The 19,804-nt window shown below is 34.6% G+C and overlaps 1 protein-coding gene across 5 annotated transcripts in view; it reads left to right on the forward strand.

Annotated features, from left to right (window-relative positions):
• The window catches only part of LOC132759576 (battenin-like), a 295,062-nt gene that overhangs the window by 213,010 nt on the left and 62,248 nt on the right, over positions 1-19,804 (forward strand). For all 5 annotated transcript variants that reach the window (XR_009629738.1, XM_060751386.1, XM_060751389.1 and 2 more), the window contains one exon: positions 8,263-8,382. Coding sequence is in view for 4 of the 5 variants with exons in the window: in XM_060751386.1 (XP_060607369.1) it covers positions 8,263-8,382 (120 nt within the window). In the remaining variant the exon portion in view is untranslated. The remainder of the gene's footprint in view (positions 1-8,262; positions 8,383-19,804) is intronic.

Raw genomic sequence — 19,804 nt, forward strand, 5'->3', positions numbered from 1 at the left:
ATATTGCTTCAAACATCTTCTGGTGAGTGTCTACCAAGTTTGTTCAAATAAAAGCCCTGGGATTAAAATTGACCCCGCCCCTGGGGGTAGTGATTTTCCTTAAATGTCTATAGTAAAAACTTTAAAAATCTTCTTTTAAAAACCCCAAAGAGCTAGAGCTTAGATATTTATTATGGAACATGTTCTAATGGGTGTCTACCAAGTTGATTAAAAAAAAGCCCCTGGGTTAAAATTAGCCCCACCCCAAGGGTCTATATACAGGTGAGCGATTTCAGGGCCATCATGGCCCTCTTGTTTTAAAAAAGGCATAAATGTAATTATGAAACTGTAATACATACATAATATTGTACAGTTTTTGTTTTTATAAAAAAGATGTTATTATATCTATGACTTGTAATATAAAAATGTCTCGAATTTTCCAGAGACCACTTTTTGGCAGTCCCTTGAGTGGTCTCTTAATACAATGTCGACTGTATTATAACAGATATGTGATTGTTTTTCCCTGAGACTCATTTACAGTGTCTGTTGTATTATATGAGAATATAATGATAATATATTGAACAGCCTGATCGGTGGACCAGAGTATGAGCCTCCCATTAGCCTGAACTGGTATTCTCCAGCTGCATAACCATTTTCCCTGATCTCAATTATTTGTTTTTGGTGGGTTTTTTTGTTTGTTTTTTTCAGTAAGTAATATTTAAATAACTTTTAAGAGAAACACTCAAACTAGTAAGTTAAATGTTAATAAACTTGAATTTATTTCATAAATGTAGACATGGCTAAAAATATTTTTTCATCTTATTTTACTTAATAATCTTTTTTAACTTAGCATTTTACATTAAAAAATAAAACTGAAGTTTAAGTGAACTCATGACAACTTTAGCAGTTTTTCTTGCTTGTCATAATGTAATTTTTCGCTTTTTTATTCTTTGTGCTATTTTAGTATCAGTGTCAATTATTTCTATTCAGAATTGCTTGTTATGCTCCCCCCTTCGAAGAAGAGGGGGTATATTGTTGTGTCGCCATATAGGGATTACTTTTGTCGTCGTCGGCGTCGGCATCGTTGTCGGCGTCCCCTAAAGCTTGTCCGGAGTATAACTCAGTCACTTTAAGTTGGATTGACTTCATTCAAACTTGGTATGCATGCTTCTTTCAATAACACGAAGTGCAGTGCACAAGGACCGGTACTCTGCACTTCTTAATTTTTGAGTTATTGCCCTTTGTAAATTTTCATACTTTAATTTTGTCCGGGCCATTTCTCTTCAACTATAAAAGCTATGTACTTCAAACTTCATACAATGATAGATCTCATTAAGAAGAAGTGCAGTGCACAAGAATGGGTACTCTGCACTTCCTAATTTTTGAGTTATTTTCCTTTGTTAATTTTCATACTTTATTTTTGTCCGGGCCATTTCTACTAATGTATAAAAGTCAGGACTTGAAACTTCATAGGATGATAGATCTCATTAAGAAGAAGTGCAGTGCACAAGAACAAGTACTCTGCATTTTTTATTTTTTGAGTTATTGCCCTTTGTTAATTTTCATACTTTATTTTTGTCCGGGCCATTTCTCCGAAAGTATAAAAGCTATGGACTTGAAACTTCATAGGATGATAGATCTCATTAAGAAGAAGTGCAGTGCCCAAGAACCGGTACTCTGCATTTCTTATTGTGCCCCCACGTTAGTGGCGGGCATTTAGATTTACCCTTGTCCGTCCGTCCTTCCGTCCGTCCTTCCGTGCGTCCGTCCGTTCACTTTTGTGTCGCATGTAACGCAAAAAGTATTCGACCTAGAGTCATGAAACTTTACAGGAATGTTGATCAGCATGTGTAGTTGTGCACCTGGGTATTTTCGTCTGGATATTTTTAGTATTTTCAGAGTTATTGCCCTTGACTTAGTAAAATTTTGCAATTTTCAACTTGTGTCGCATGTAACTCAAAAAGTATTTCACCTAGTCATGAAACTTTACAGGAATGTTGATCAGCATGTGTAGTTGTGCACCTGGGTATTTTAGTGTGGATATTCTTAGTATTTTCAGAGTTATTGCCCTTGACTTAGTAAAATTTTGCAATTTTCAACTTGTGTCGCAAGTAACTCAAAAAGTATTTCACCTAGAGTCATGAAACTTTACAGGAATGTTGATCAGCATGTGTAGTTGTGCACCTGGGTATTTTCTTCTGGATATCGTTAGTATTTTCAGAGTTATTGCCCTTGAGTTAGTAAAATTTGGCAATTTTCAACATGTGTCGCATGTAACTCAAAAGTATTTGACCTAGAGTCATGTAACTTTACAGGAATATTGATCAGCATGTGCAGTTGTGCACCAGGTATTTTCGTCTGGATTTATTTAGTATTTTTAGAGTTATTGCCCTTCACTTAAATTTTTGCAATTTTCAACTTGTGTCGCAAGTTTCTCAAAAAGGATTTGACATAGTCATTAAACCTTATGGGCAGGTTGCTCAGCATATTTTAGATTTGCACCTGGGGTTTTGCTTGTGGATTTATCCAGTATTTGTAGAGTTATTTCCCTTGAATTAGTAAAAAGATTGACAGAACAGTGGCGCGGTGGGGGCACCCGTGTCCTATGGACACATTTCTAGTTTTTTGAGTTATTGCCCTTTGTTAATTTTCATACTTTATTTTTGTCCAGGTCATTTCTCCTCAAGTATGAAAGCTATACACATGAAACTTCATAGGATGATAGATCTCATTAAAAATAATTGCAGTGTACAAGGACCGGTACTCTGCATTTCTTATTTTTGAGTTTTCACCCTTTATATATTTTCATACTTTATTTTTGTCCAGGCCATTTCTCATAAATTATAAAAGATATGGACTTGAAACTTCATAGAATGATAGATCTTATTGATAAGAAGTGCAGTGCATAGAAACTGCTGCTCTGCACTTATTATTTTTTGAGTTATTGCCCTTTGTTAGTTTTCGTATTTCATTTTTGTCCTGGCCATTTCTCCTAAACTATATTGTTCACAAGGCGACACATCCGACTCGCAGAGTTCTAGTTTTGCTAATGTCGGTCTGTCTGTCGGTCCGTTGGTCTGTCCGTCGGTAGACCACATGGTTTCCGCTGATTATCTTGAAAACTATTTATCACAAAGTCTTCATATTTCACATAGTGATTGGTCATAACTAGTAGATGATCTCTATTGATTTTGGGGTCACTAGGTCAAGGTCACAGGGGCCTTAAATGTCAAAATGGTTTCCGCTGATTATCTTGAAAAGTATTCATCACAAAGTTGTCATACTTCACATAGTGATTGGTCATAACTAGTAGATGACCCCTATTGATTTTGGGGTCACTAGGTCAAAGGTCAAGGTCACAGGGGCCTTAAATGTCAGAATGGTTTCCACTGATTATCTTGAAAAGTATTCATCACAAAGTCTTCATATTTCACATATTGATTGGCCATAACTAGTAGATGACCCCTATTGATTTTGGAGTCACTAGGTCAAAGGTCAAGGTCACAGGGGCCTTAAATGACAAAATTTTTCTGCTGATTATCTTGAAAAGTATTCATCACTAAGTCCTCATATTTCACATAGTGATTGGTCACAATAAGTAGATGACCCCTATTGATTTTGCAGTCGCTTGGTCAAATGTCAAGGTCACAGGTGCCTTAAATTTCAGAATGGTTTCTACTGATTATCTTGAAAAGAATTCATCACAAAGTCTTCATATTTCACATATTGATTGGTCATAACTAGTAGATGACCTCTTGATTTTGTGATCACTAGGTCAAAGGTCAAGGTCTCAGGGGCCTTAAATGTCTTATTATCTTGAAAACTATTTATCGCAAAGTCTTCATTATTTTTCTTTTTTCCATAATTGAATACTTTAATGTACCCATTTATGGCAAGTTTCTCTAACAAAATTACCAATAATGTGAGTCAAGGGCTAGAAAGGGGGGCATATGTGTCGTTCGACATTTCTTGTTTAAAGTAATTTTGCACCGTTTCATACAATATCACTTTTCCACCCTTAATGTAAAATTGTTTCATTAAAAGAGTTGAGTTATCTTGTTCACCAAAACAACCTTTTGCTTTTTCCCCTATGTACTTAAAGTTTCATTTTTTCCTTTTTCTATTAGAAAGTATGATAATTCAACCTGAAACCCTAACTTTCTGGTCAAGTTGACTAGTATACCTATGTTATCTTAAAAAAATATTGACTGTGGTGTCATTTGTTTGTTAACACTCTAGCGGTCACATTTTGCCTCAATCATCATCAAACTTTGTCAGGATGCTTTTCTAGGATTGCTCGGATGAGTTCGAACATGGGTTACAAGGTCACAGGAGCGAAAAATAGAAAAATCTTATTAACACTCTAGTGGCTACTGTTTTGATCCAAATATCCTGGAAATTGGTCTGAAAGTTTGTTTTGATGATTTCTAGATCAAGTTCGAATATTGGTCACCTTGGGTCAAAACTAGGGCACACTGCCCAAATATGGAAAAAGCTTGTTAACACTCTAGTGGTCACATTTTTTATCAATTGTCATCAAACTTGGTCAGGATGCTTGTCTAGGTAATTGCTCGAATGAGTTTCAACATGGGTCATCTCGAATGAAAGACTACGTCACAGGAGCTAAAAATAGAAAAATCTTGTTAACACTCTATTGGCTACTGTTTTGATCCAAATATCCTGGAAATTTTGTCTGAAAGTTTTGATGATTTCTAAGTCAAGTTTGAGTATGGGTCACCTGGAGTCAAAAACTAGGTCACACTGCCCAAATATGGAAAAACCTTGTTAACACTCTAGTGGTCACATTTTTTACTGAATCATCATCGAACCTGGTCAGGATGCTTGTCTTGGTCATTGCTCGGAAGAGTTCAAACATGTGTCATCTTGGATGAAACCACAGGAGCTAAAAATAGAAAAATCTTGTTAACACTCTAGTGGCTGCTGTTTTTGTCCAAATATTCTTGAGATTGGTCTGAAAGTTTGTTTTGAAGATTTCTAGGTCAAGATTAATTATGGGTCACCTGGGGTAAAAAACTAGGTCACGCTGCTCAAATATGGAAAAAGCTTGTTAACACTGTAGTGGTCACATTTTTGACTCAACTGTCATAAAACTTGGTCAGGATGCTTGTCTAGGTAATTGCTTGGATGAGTTCAATTGATCAGGTGAGCGATCCAGGGCCATCTTGGCCCTCTTGTTTGTCTTGTTTGCTCAAATTATTTTTATTTGCCCCATTAACCCATTTCCCAATATACACACATTTAAACGCCTTTTTCACACACCCCTTTTATTGTAGTCTCAAATGGTGAAAAAATGCCTTATTTAGGCCCCCAACACTTGTTTTTGTTTGAGAGATGTTGTTTAAAAAAGTGACCAATTTTTCGGCACGGGCCCCCAACCAAAATATACATCAGGGGTTTGCCAGAAGGGGGATGTGCCAAGAAAATTTTGGACTTGTGAGAGGCTAAAAATGACCCCAGATCGATCATAAGGTAATGTGTAACCAACGCTGAAAAGCATTTGACTCTATCTTAATCCATTGAAAAGTTGCAGCACTTTGAAATCAATTTTGATGGAAAAAATCAACGCAAAATAGTGATATTTGGCAATTTTGAAATGTCCCCTCGTTGCCATGGTAGCAGGAAATTTAAGCCTGGGCATGTTGTTACAAAGGCAATGGTCCAGTCAACATATGTGCCAAGTTTGATTAGTATTGAAGCAGTTTTTATGGTTTTGTAGCAATTTGAACTTGTAATGGGAGACTTTTCAATGAAAACAGCCATTTTTCACAAAATGCTCATGAAGTAATGGGTTGAGAGGCCTCTTGAGCTGAAAATGGAAAAAATCAAGTCAATTATGAGTCAATATGCTTTACTTACCAGATGAACAGTAACAATGAACTAATGGGGTTCCTATTATATTTACTATGAAGACAAATAAGTGTCGGCAAACTTTATAGTTGAAGTTGAAGTTGAGCTGGACTTGTCTTTCTACAATATTTTTTTTTTTGAAAACTTATTTCTATAATCACTAAAAAAAACAGTTGTTTCTGGTGAGCGATTCAGGGCCATCATGGCCCGCTTGTTTTCTATTTTAATAATGTTCTTTTTAAACAATTATTTTAACCTTTTATTTGTTTGCTTTTGGAAAAAATAAGTCAAGCGTTCCCCCGCCCAGCTGGGCTCTTGTTATTGCTTACGCCCATCTAGTTACTGGATTATAAATCTTTAGGGCAAAGTCAGTTCATTATTTCTTAACATATGTGACACAAAATAGTTCTCTTCAAATGATGTAAAGTTTAGTGTTTGTGCGTTGAAATAAATATCTTTTAGTTAGATTAAATTTTTTCGAATGTACATTATCATTTTCCTTATTGAAACCAATATAAATTTATTTATTTCAATTTGAATAGACTTGAAACCCAACGCGAATGAATATTACATGGCAACAGCACCAGGTGCGATTTGTTGATTCAAGAATTAGAAAGTCATGTGTCCGAAGTAATTCTTAATCGAACGATTCTATTTCAGAATCAAGCAAGAACTCATAAAGCCCTTCATTAAAAAGATATACAAAATGATGACGGAAGCTATATTATAATATAATACATTTGACGCCATACATTTTAAAAAAAGCATTACGCAAACATAAGGATATATCCATCCATTGTTATTGCTGCAATTTCTTACTCTCAGCAAAACTGCCATTATCTTTGTACCATACTCTTCTTATGTGAAGAATTAATTCCGAAAAATGGATTGAATTAATTCTGAAAATAGAATTGTTTAATCGAACAAGTCTGAATTAGTGCTTCTAGGAATCATTCCAAAACAAGAATTGGCCAAATCGTACCTGCCTAAAGTCAAGCCGAGAATTCTGACATTGGTATGACTAAAATACTCAGCATGCATATTTTTAGCAAAACAGGCACAACATATGCTTTTTATGAAAAGTTAAGTTTTACATAATAAAACAGAATTACTGAGTGAAAAATATAACTTTGTTTTAAAATGTACATGAACACGATACTATAGTCTTATCAAACTCGTAAGCCATTATGGCCCTTCAGGCCTTTGATTATTTAGGGTCCATTGATAAAAAAAATAAAATGTTTCCTTCAAAAAAAGATGCGCTGCATCAGACGATTAAGAAATCAATTTTGTGTGGCCTTAAATCTTAAATGCTTTCACATTTAGTTATTTAATGTTATTTTGCACAATACAATTGATCATTTTGGGGAAAAAACAACAAAAACAACAAGAAAATGAATATTTTTTTTGTTTGCACACATATTGTTGGTTTAGATCTGTATATATGTATAGGTCTATATATATATAAGTAAAATCTCTAACTTGCCGTATATAAGCAAAAACGCTAATTTAAATTTGCCGTAGCTTTTGGCCTTGCGGCCTTCTTCAGCAGCATTTATTCTACATACAAATATATTTGCTGAAGAAGGCCGCAAGGCCGAAAGCTACGGCAAATTTAAATTAGCGTTTTTGCTTATATATATATATATATATATATATATATATATATATATATATATATATTGATGATGGATGGATAGATAAATATTTATGTACAATATATCTATATATCTAATTATTAACATATAATTTTTATAAAACAACAACAAATATGAAGCAGATTACGGAAATATACGGCAAGTTAGAGATTTTACTTATATATATATATATATATATAAAAAAAAAAAGTTCGATTCCTTGTGTGATCTCATGTATAAAAAAAGTATGTTTTGGAAATGCAGAGTACAAAGTTCGTTAATTTTTATACGTTTATTTCTGTTAGCGCTTTCAAATGTATATATATGTTATAATATATAACGTATAATATAAACATACTATTATATTATACGTTACTGTCTGAAGATATGTGAAAACATTTGAAAGCGCTAACAGAAATACGTATAAAAATTAACGAACTTTGTACTCTGCATTTCCCAAAACATACTTTTTTTATATATATATATATATATATATGATGATGGATGGATAGATAAAATATTTATGTACAATATAATTATCTATATATCTATTTCCGAAAGTCAACGTTATCCGCAAGATCAAGTAGATCCATAAGCTACAATGATCTTAAACAGATAATGTATATATAAGGGGGGATAATTAAATTCAATAAGTTGTACTTTCCCCTTTGTACATATCAAATATTCATCTATCCATCCATCAACAACACACACACACAAACGCGTGCGCTTTATATTTTCACAATTGTTCATTTTCGCTCATTCTTGATAATTGTAGTTGAGTGCAGTCTACCTGTTTGAATACATAGCACAAGGCTGTGCAGCCAAAGTACGACCTAAATCAGAATACAACATCGGATGTCCAGAGCTTTATGCAGGGCTTTCATTATGTTACCAGGTAAAATACGTTTGCATTGATTTTTCTTAAACAAGGGGTTGAACCTGAATGATGTAGCTCAGTGCTTTGTGTGAGAAAAACATGAAGACTATGACTATATGACTAATGGTGGCAATTTACTCATAAGTATTCAGGAGTTTGGTTGAATATCAAAAAGTATGTCAGGATGTTCTTAGTCTATTTGTATAAACATAAATGACTGGTACCTAACCAAATATGTTAATTACCTGTAGGTCCTATTAGAAAGAAGGAAAATATGTTACCAAAAAAGTTATTGAAGGAATGCCACTGATGTCAGCAGCAATTTGCTTCGGTTTTTTGGTTTCACAAACTATTTTGTGTCATTGGCATTTTAGTAAACAAGCACACAGTTAAACATTTACAACCTGTGTACCAGTTTAGCACATACATAGTATCTCTGTTCAATAGTTTGGGTCACTTTAAGATTATTTCTTTTAACCTCGGTTCTTAATTGATGTTTGATTAAATTTGTCCTAATAAACATTTTTATACCCCCAAAAACGAAGTTTGGTGGGGTATATAGGAGTCACCCGGTGGTCGGTCGGTGGTCGGTCGGGCGGTCGGTCGGTCGGTCCAGACGTCCGTTGCATTTTCCTTGTCCGAAACATAACTTGAAAATTAATGGTTGGAATTCAAAATAACTACAGACAATGGTCAAGCACATTGAGAGGAAGTGCAGTGCACAAGAACCATAACTCTATCTTGACTAATTACAGAGTTATTGCCCTTTGTTACTTTTCCTTGTCCGGGGCATAACTTGAAAACTACTGGTTGGAATTCAAAACAACTTCATACAATTGTCAAACACAATAAGGGGAAGTGCAGTGCACAAGAACCATAACTCTATCTAAAGTAATTACAGAGTTATTGCCCTTTGTTGCTTTTCCATTGCTTTTTTTTTTTTGTCCGTTGCATTTTCCTTGTCCGTGGCATAACTTGAATGGTTGGAATTCAATATAACTACATACAATGGTCAAGCACATTGAGAGGAAGTGCAGTGCACAAGAACAATAACTCTATCTTGACTAATTACAGAGTTATTGCCCTTTGTTACTTTTCCTTGTCCGGGGCATAACTTGAAAACTACTGGTTGGAATTCAAAACAACTTCATACAATTGTCAAACACAATAAGGGGAAGTGCAGTGCACAAGAACCATAACTCTATCTAAAGTAATTACAGAGTTATTGCCCTTTGTTGCTTTTCCATTGCTTTTTTTTTGTCCGTTGCATTTTCCTTGTCCGGAGCATAACTTGAAGACTAATGGTTGGAATTCAATATAACTACATACAATGGTCAAGCACATTGAGAGGAAGTGCATTGCGTAAGAAACATAACTCTATCTTGACTAATTACAGAGTTATTGCCCTTTGTTACTTTTCCTTGTCCGTGGCAAAACTTGAAAACTACTGGTTGGAATTCAAAACAACTTTTTACAATTGTCAAACACAATAAGGGGAAGTGCAGTGCACAAGAACCATAACTCTATCTAAAGTAATTACAGAGTTATTGCCCTTTGTTGCTTTTCCATTGCCTTCTTTTTTTTGTCCGGACCATAACTTGAAGACTTATGGTTGGAATTCAATATAACTACATACAATGGTCAAGCACATTGAGAGGAAGTGCAGTGCATAAGAACCATAACTCTATCTAAAGTAATTACAGAGTTATTGCCCTTTATTACTTTTCCATTGCTTTCTTTTGTCCGGACAATAACTTGAAGACTAATTGTTGGAATTCATTATAACTTCATACAATGGTCCAGCACATTGAAAGGAAGTGCAGTGCACAAGAACCATAACTCCATCTTGACTTATTACAGAGTTACTGCCCTTTGTGTCTTTTCCTTGTCCAGAGCATGACTTTAAAACTACTGGTTGGAATTCAAAACAACTTCATACAATCGTCAAGCACAATAAGGGGAAGTGCAGTGCACAAGAACCATAACTTCATCTTGACTAATTACAGAGTTATATCCCTTTGTTACTTTTCCATTGCTTTCTTTTGTCCGGACCATAACTTGAAGACTTATTGTTGGAATTCATTATAACTTCATACAATGGTCAAGCACATTGAGAGGAAGTGCAGTGCATAAGAACCATAACTCCATCTTGACTAATTACAGAGTTACTGCCCTTTGTTACTTTTCCTTGTCCAGAGCATGACTTGAAAACTACTGGTTGGAATTCAAAACAACTTCATACAATGGTCAAGCACAATAAGGGGTAGTGCAGTGCACAAGAACCATAACTCCATCTTGACAAATTACAGAGTTATTGCCCTTTGTTACTTTTCCTTGTCCAGAGCATAATTTGAAAACTACTGTTTGGAATTCAGTACAACTTCATACAGTTGTCAAGGACATTAAAAGGAAGTGCAGTGCACAAGAGCCATAACTCCATTTTGACAAAATACAGAGTTACTGCCCTTTGATACTTTTCCTTGTCCGGAGCATAACTTAAAACGTACTGGTTGGAATTCAAAACAACTTCATACAATGGTCAAGCACAATAAGAGGAAGTGCAGTGCACAAGAACTATAACTCTATCTTCAGTATTTATAGAGTTATTGCCCTTTGTTCTTTTTCTTTGTCTTTCTGGACTTATTACAGAGTAATTCAATTAAACTTCATCAATGGCCAACCACATTGAAAGGAAATGCAACATACATGAACCACAATTATCTTTAATTGCCCACAACCATGTTTCAATTTTTTTACAAGGTATTCTGTTACTAGTGACATCCTCATTTCCGAAGCAGACTTGTGGGGGTATTAATCACATTTAGTGATAGTTCTAGTTGAAAATGTTCTGTTTGTATTATAAACTTTATTCTAAGCTTACATGATATCATAAATGTTCCTATGAATAGAATGTTTTCAGATAACCATTATGTAACAATTATTTAACGCTGCAATTGTATTTCTTTTGCAGAACTTTTATGCACCCAGGCATATAGTAATTGAACCATTCGTCTGTCCGAGTTTAACCTTAAATGGCAAGTTAGAGTTTTCTTAAGGGGTCAGCAGAGCTAAAAATAGAAAAACCTTTAAACATCTTCTTCTACAGACCTAATTGATGGATGATCACCAAACTTTGTAGCATTCTTGGGTAGTCTTTTATCAAGTTTGCTAATTTTACATTGATTGGCCCCTTTTAGGGATCTCTAGAGCTAAAATTAGAAAAAAAAACCTTTAGACATCTCATTCTACAGAACTAATTGATGGATGATCACCAAACTTTGTTTGCTCATATTAATTTGATTGGCCCTTTTTAAGGGCCGCTAAAGCTACATTGTGAAAATAGAAAAACCTTTGAACATCATTTCCTACTGAAATAATCGATGGATGATCACCAAACTTTGTCTGTAACATTCTTAATCTTCTATCAAGTTTGCTCATATTAATTTGATTAGCCCCTTTTAAGCTAAAGCTTAAATGCCCCAGGTCATAGCATTTCTTTAAATTATAACTTAAAGATATTCTATGCTCAAATTTGTTATTATGCTCCGCGAAAAATTTCGGGGGAGCGTATAGTACCCGCCTTGTCCGTCCGTCCGCTTTTCTTGAACGGAACATAACTTTGAAACAACAAGAGGTATCAACATGAAACTTTGTAGATAGATTATAGATCTCAATGAGTAGGTGTTCAGTGCACAGGAACTGTAACGCTGCCTTGCCTAATTTTTGAATTATTGCCCTTTGTTTATTTTTACATTTTGAACTTTGTCCGGGACATAACTCTAAAACTATAAGAGGTATCAACATGAAACTATGTAGGTAGATAGATCTCAATCAGTAGGTGTTCAGTGCACAGGAACTGTAACGCTGCCTTGCCTAATTTTTGAATTATTGCCCTTTGTTTATTTTTACATTTTGAACTTTGTTCGGGACATAACTCTAAAACTATTAGAGTTATCAACATGAAACTTTGTAGATAGATAGATCTCATTGAGTAGGTTTGCAGTGCACAAGAACCGTAACTGTGTCTTGCCTAATTTTTGAGTTATTGCCCTTTGTTAATTTTGACACTTTGAACTTTGTCCGGGTCATTACTGTAAAATTTTAAGAGATATCAACATGAAACTTTGTAGGTAGATAGGTCTCATTGGGTAGAAGTGCAGTGCTAAAAATCATAACTCTGCCTTGCCTTATTTTGAAGTTATTGCCCTTTGTTAGCTCACCAGAGCCGAAGGCTCAGGGTGAGCTATTAGTATCAAAAGGGGATACTCCGGCGTCCGTCGTCATGCGTCAACAATCGTCTTCTCTGAAACTGCTGGGCAGATTTACTTTAAATTTGGTCTGTAGCATCCTTGTGACAGTCAGACTTAAATTTGCTCATGTCATTTCAATTGGCCCCTTTTAGGGGTCAACAGAGCTAAAAAAAGAAAAACCTTTAAACATCTTCTTCTACAGAACTAATTGATGGATGATCACCAAACTTTGTCTGTAGCATTCTTGGGTAGTCTTTTATCAAATTTGCTCATATTAATTTGATTGGCCCCTTTTAGGGGTCTCTAGGGCTAAAAATAGAAAAAGCTTTAAACATCTTCTTCTACAGAACTAATGGATGGATGATCACCAAACTTTATCTGTATCATTCTTGGGTAGTCTTTTATCAAGTTTGCTCATATTAATTTGATTGGCCCCTTTTCAGGGCCGCTAAAGCTAAAAATAGAAATACCTTTAAACATCTATATCTAGAGAACTAACTGATGGATGATCACCAAACTTTGTCTGTAGCATTTTTTGGAAGTCTTTTATCAAATTAAGTCATATTAATTTGATTGGCCCCTTTTAGGGGTCGCTAGGGCTAAAAATAGAAAACACTTTAAACGTCTTCTTCTACAGAACTAATTGATGGATGATAACCAAACTTTGTCTGTAGCATTCTTGGGTAGTCTTATATCAAGTTTGCTCATATCATTGTGATTGGCCCCTTTTAGGGGCAGCTATAGCTAAAAATAGAAATACATTTAAACGTCTATTTCTACAGAAGTAATTGATGGATGATCACCAAACTTTGTCTGTAGCTTTCTTGGGTAGTCTTTTATCAAGTTTGCTCATATTAATTTGATTGACCCCTTTTAGGGGTCTCTAGAGCTAAAAATAGAAAAACCTTTAAACGTCTTCTTCTATAGAACTTATTGATGAATGATCACCAAATTTTGTCTGTAGCATTCTTAGGTAGTCTTTTATCAAGTTTGCTCATATTAATTTGATTGGCTCAAATTAAATATCAGAAAATATTGACAATGGATAATTTCCAACACTGAAAAGCAGTTGTTTCTGGTGAGCGACTCAGGGCCATCATGGCCCTCTTGCTTATTTTTACTTTTTTACTTTTGTCCGGGACATAACTCTAAAATTATTAGAGATATCAACATGAAACTTTGTAGGTAGATAGATCTCATTGGATAGAACTGCAATGCTAAAGAACCGAAACACAGCCTTGTCTAATTTTGAAGTTATTGCCCTTTGTTCATTTTTACACTTTGAATTTTACCCGGGACATAACTCTGAAACTATAAGAGATATCATCACGAAACTTTATAGATAGATAGATCTAATTGAATAGAAGTGCAGTGCAAAAAAAACATAAATCTGCCTAAATTTTTGGAGTTTTTGCCCTTTGTTCATTTTTTTATACTTTCCTGTGTCCAAAACCTTCTCGGGGAGCATCACCCGGTTCAACTGGTTCTTGTTAGAAAATATTGACATGGATACACAGTCTCTTTATAAATATAAAATAAACATGTTTTGACTTTACACAAAGTAGATATGTTATGTTCACTATAGGTGGTCACAGTATAAATATAATTATAGTGTCATTAAAAAAAAACTTCCTATATTTTTTTTATAGAAAAGACCAACTTTACTGGGCCTATAATAGGATATGCAGCTTCCCATACATAGTTTATTCATTCTTTTATCCAAATTAGACATAATTATTCAGTAAGAATTTTATAGATTTCAATAAATTTCTATGATAAAAATAGTTTACTCAACAATGAGCATAGTATATCTTTCATAATGAAAGGAATGGGATGTTTTCCATACATGTGTACATGTTATGTTATTTTTCAAAAAATAGATTCAATGGCTATGTCATGACCTGTTTGCTTAAGAAATGATTTGAGGTCATGTGCTTTGTATCTGAACAGTAAACATATCTGCATATTGTTTTTCATTTGACATGCTAAAATAAGACTTCAGTTGTGGCAAAGTTCAATTGTAATAGGAAAAAAATCTATTTCTGGTACTACTAGGTAACAATAAAATAATGTGTAAACATCTTTCAGCTCTAGAAAGTGGACACCATATTGCATCCTTGTAGGGTCAGTTGTAAGTCAATGTAGAGAATTTTCCCCGGGAAAGAAAGAAAGAATACATTTTTTTTTGCCTGTACCTTACTAACAATGCTTATTTTTATGCCCCCACAAAGTGGGAGCATATAGCGTTGCACTTGTCCGTCCGTCCGTACGTCTGTCCGTACGTCCGTCCGTATGTCCCAAAATCTTGTGAACGCAACTCCTCTTAAACCAGATGGCAGATTTTGCTTAAACTTTCAGGGATGAACAACCTAAATGTGTAGATGGTAGTAAAGGAAGGAATTTTTGCTGCCACCAAATTTGACAGAATTATGGCCCTTTGTTGATTTTTTCACTATATACTATGTAGAAATTTTGTGAACGCAACTCCTCTTAAACCGGATGGCAGATTTTGCTTAAACTTTCAGGGATGAACAACCTTAATGTGTAGATGGTAGTAAAGGAAGGAATTTTTGCTGCGACTAAATTTAACAGAATTATGGCCCTTTGTTGATTTTTTCACTATATACCATATAGAAATTTTGTGAACGCAACTCCTCTTAAACCAGATGGCAGATTTTGCTTAAACTTCCAGGGATGAACAACCTAAATGTGTAGATGGTAGTAAAGGAAGGAATTTTCGCTGCCACCAAATTTGACAGAATTATGGCCCTTTGTTGATTTTTTCACTATATACTATGTAGAAATTTTGTGAACGCAACTCCTCTTAAACCGGATGGCAGATTTTGCTTAAACTTTCAGGGATGAACAACCTTAATGTGTAGATGGTAGTAAAGGAAGGAATTTTCGCTGCGACCAAATTTAACAGAATTATGGCCCTTTGTTGATTTTTTCACTATATACCATATAGAAATTTTGTGAACACAACTCCTCTTAAACCGAATGGCAGATTGGCAGATTTTGCTTAAACTTCCAGGGATGAACAACCTTAATGTGAAGATGGTAGTCAAGGAAAGAATTTTTGCTGTGACCAAATTTAACAGAATTATGGCCCTTTGTTGATTTTTTCACTATATACCATATACATGTTGTCAGTGGGGGCATCCGTGTCCTTTGGACACAGTTCTAGTTTTGTTGAATTTTGTTAAAAATTGTTGTATTTTTTTCATTTTTTGTTGAATTGCATTCAAACTTGGAGACCTACTTTATTGCTTTTTGAAATACAGTCCGTGGAATTTGGACCAAGGGTGTTATTGCTGATGTCAAATCAAATTTTGATAAAATCTGATCTACTTTATATATTTTTGATATATAGTTTACCTACTTCCTTGTTTTTTTTTACATACAGACTTGAAATTTGGACTAAGGGTGTAATTTTTGATGTTTAATTGAATTTTGATATCATCTGACCTACTTTTTATATAATTGTCCTCTGCCTTTTCGAAAAAAAAAGGGGGATGTATAAATAGACTCCATCCGTCACACTGTTGTGTCCGTTCCATAACTTTGTCATTTATAAAAGGAATTTGAAATAACTTGGCACATAAATATGTTTGTTATAATAAGATGATGTGTCATGCACAACAACCAGACCCCTACTTCCAGGGTCCAGGTCACACTTGCTCATTCAAGGTCAACTTTGTCTATTTGAGGGTATTATGTCGTGTCCGGTCCATAACTTTCTTTTCTTTGAAGGGATTTTGTAAATACTTGCCACAATTGTTTATAATAATGGGACAATGTGTCATGCGCAACAACCAATCACCTACTTCCAAGGTCAAGGTCACACTTGGAGGTCAAAGATTAACATAGTCTGTTATAGGGTATATTTTGTGTCCGGTATATAACTTGGCACAAATAGACACATAAATAAGACAATGTGTCATGCAAAACATCTGCATCCCTACCTCCATATTCAAGGCCACACTTAGAGGTCAAAAATTAACACAGTTTGTTATAGGGTATATTTTATGTCAGGTCTATAACTTCTTCATAGGATTTTGAAAAAACTTGGCACAAATAGTCACAGTAAAAAGATGATGTGTCATGTGCAACACCTGCACCCCTACCTCCAAGGTCAAGGTCACACCTAGAGGTCAAAGATTAACATAGTCTATTATAAGTTATATTTTGTGTCTTCATAGATCAAGGAATTTTGTAAATACTTGGCACAAATGTTGACAATAATAAAATGTTGTTTCATGTGCAATAACCAATCGCCTACACTGAGGTGAAAGCAAACATGAATATAGTGTGTTAAAGGGTACATTATGAATTCGGTCTTACAATGGGGTACATTATGAGTTCGGTCTTACAATGGGGTACATTATGAGTTCGGTCTTACAATGGGGTACATTATGAGTTCGGTCTTACAATGGGGTACATTATGAGTTCGGTCTTACAATGGGGTACATTATGAGTTCGGTCTTACAATGGGGTACATTATGAGTTCAGTCTTACAAGGTCACACTTACAATTAAAAGATATCATAGTCTGTGTTTTTGTATCCAGAGAATAACTTCAAAAGTATTAGAGATAAACTCTGTATATGATAATTGTTCCCTACCTTTTGGAAAAAGGGGGTTGTAGAAATGGACTCCATCTGTTTGTCCCATCAAAGAATTTTGAAATAACTTAGCTAAAATGTTCTGTTTAGGCAGTCTTATGCAACTTTTAGATGCCTTTGGACTAAAAGTCCTGATCCATACCTCAATCTTTTGAAACAGCACAATTTTATGCTTCATATAATACTTTCCTAAGGCGGGGGATGTTGGTAACTTTGTTACAAGTTCTTGTTTCACCTAAATTCTTTTGACATACAGACTTGAAATTTGGACAAGGGGTGTAATTTCTAATGCTGAGTGCTGGCCTACTTTTGATATTTTTTACAATGTTTGACCTATTGTCTTTTTTTTTGAGATACAGTTATGTTACCATAATAGAATGTATAAAAAATTTGTTGTCCCAAACAGTAAACTTCAAACATCTACACCTTACATATTTTGCATGTTACATTTTTTGTATTCATTCACAAAAGTTATTCATTTATTCTGCATTTATTCTACATAGTCTCATAGTAACACACTTGCAACATAGATATTTTTAACAAAGCCTTTCCAAAATATTGGGGCAAAATATTTCCATTTATATAGTGAATAATGAAATGATGGGTTAGAGGAGTGATCTAGGGCCATCTTAGTGGCCCTATTGTTTATTATGTATAGGATATCGACCGAGTACGAGATCTTTCTGTTAAGGAAAGACCCTGTCACGAATATCATGTGACACTGAGAGCGCAAAAAGATCAATGTACGAGGCCGATATCCAACTTACACACCTTCAAACTATTGGCTGGAGCAATGACCGATCTGAGTATTTTATATAATGCACAAAGATTATTATGCCACCGCAGCATCTGCGATGCGGTGGCATATAGCGATTCACCTGTGTGTGTGTTTGTTTGTGTGTGTGTTATATAGATTATATTGTGAACTTAAAAAATCTTCTTGTAAAAAACCACTTGTCCCATTGCAACCAAACTTGGCAGGATTGATCCTTGGGTGAAGGGCTTTCAAAGTTGTTCAAAGAATTTCATTCCATGCAAAAATCTGTTTGCCATGGCAACCAAAAGGAATTAAAAGAATAAATTTAAAAAATCTTCTTGTAAAGACCCAGAAGGCCTAGAGCTTACATATTTTGCATAAGGCATTATCTGGAAGACCTCTACCAAGATTGTTCAAATTATAGCCTTGGGGTCAAAATTGGCCCAGCCCCTGGGGTCATTGATTTTCCCTATATGTACTTAATTAAAAACTTAATTACCTTCTTGTCTGGAGGTACAAGGCTTAGAGGTTTGATATTTGGTATATAATATCATCTATAGGTACTCTACCAAAGTTGATCAAATTTTGCCTCAAGTGTCAAAATTAGCCCCGCCCCTGGGATCATAGGTTTTCCTTATATGTATATAGTAAAAACTTAAAAAAATTATCTTCTGGAAACTGACAAATGCTAGAGGTTAGATATTTTGCATGAGACATTGTGTAGTGAACCTCTAGCAAGATTGTTCAAATTATAGCCCTGGGGTCAAAATTGGCCCCGCCCCGGGGTCATTGATTTTTACTACTTGTCTGAAGGTACAAGGCATAGAGCTTTGATGTTTGCTATATAATATCATCCATAGGTCCTCTACCAAAGTTTTTCCCTGGTGTCAAAATTCGCCCTGCCCTGGGGCATTGATTCACATTATGTACACAACTAAAACAAATGTTTTCTGAATTGGAGAAAGCTACAGCTTAGATATTTGACTTGAAATGATGTTTGGTGGACCTGTATCTAGATAGTTTTGAAATATACCCTTGGGTCAAAATTTTGCCTTTCCCAAGGGGACAGTGACCTACTTTCTTGTCCTTTGATGTACACCAATAAAATTTTGACCATGTGCACAGTTTTAGTGGTAAAATTGAACTTTGATATCAGGTGACCTAGATTTTGATGATGTGACCTACTTTCTTGTCCTTTGATGTACAGCTATGAAATTTGAACCATGTGCACAGATTAAGATGTAAAGTGAACTTTGATATCAGCTGGCATAGATTTTGACAAAGTGTCTTACTGTGTTGTCCTTTGATGTACAGTCATGGACTTTTGGCCATGTAAAATATGACCTTCACCACCAAAGTCAATAGACTCAACTGCATTGATAGATTCCTACTCTGATCTTTTATTTGAATAACAATTGATTTAACCACTTTTCTGATAAGGTCAGTGATCTATGCATTATGACAATTTTCAATGTATAGAAACAAAAAAATTCTGTTCCTGCATTACTATATAGTGTTGTATTAATATGGTGGCATAGCATTTTTCAAATGCAATCTTGTTTTTAACACAGCGCATGTACGGGTAAAAAGCTTTTATCAATGTTCTGCTTAATAATAATAAATATTTTTCATTTAATCTCTTTTCCTTTAATAAAATGATAATTAAAGATGTAAAATATTTGAATCACAGAAATTTATTAAAATCCATGAAATTCTTACTGAATATGTCTAAATTTATTAAAATAAAGAATAAAATGTGTATGGAGGTAGTTGCGTTCCCTTTAACAGGTCAATTAAAGTTGGTCTTTA

This window comes from Ruditapes philippinarum, unplaced genomic scaffold, assembly GCF_026571515.1.
Source record: "Ruditapes philippinarum isolate M1 unplaced genomic scaffold, ASM2657151v2 ctg301_1_1_1_1, whole genome shotgun sequence".
Taxonomy (NCBI): Eukaryota; Metazoa; Mollusca; class Bivalvia; order Venerida; family Veneridae; genus Ruditapes; species Ruditapes philippinarum.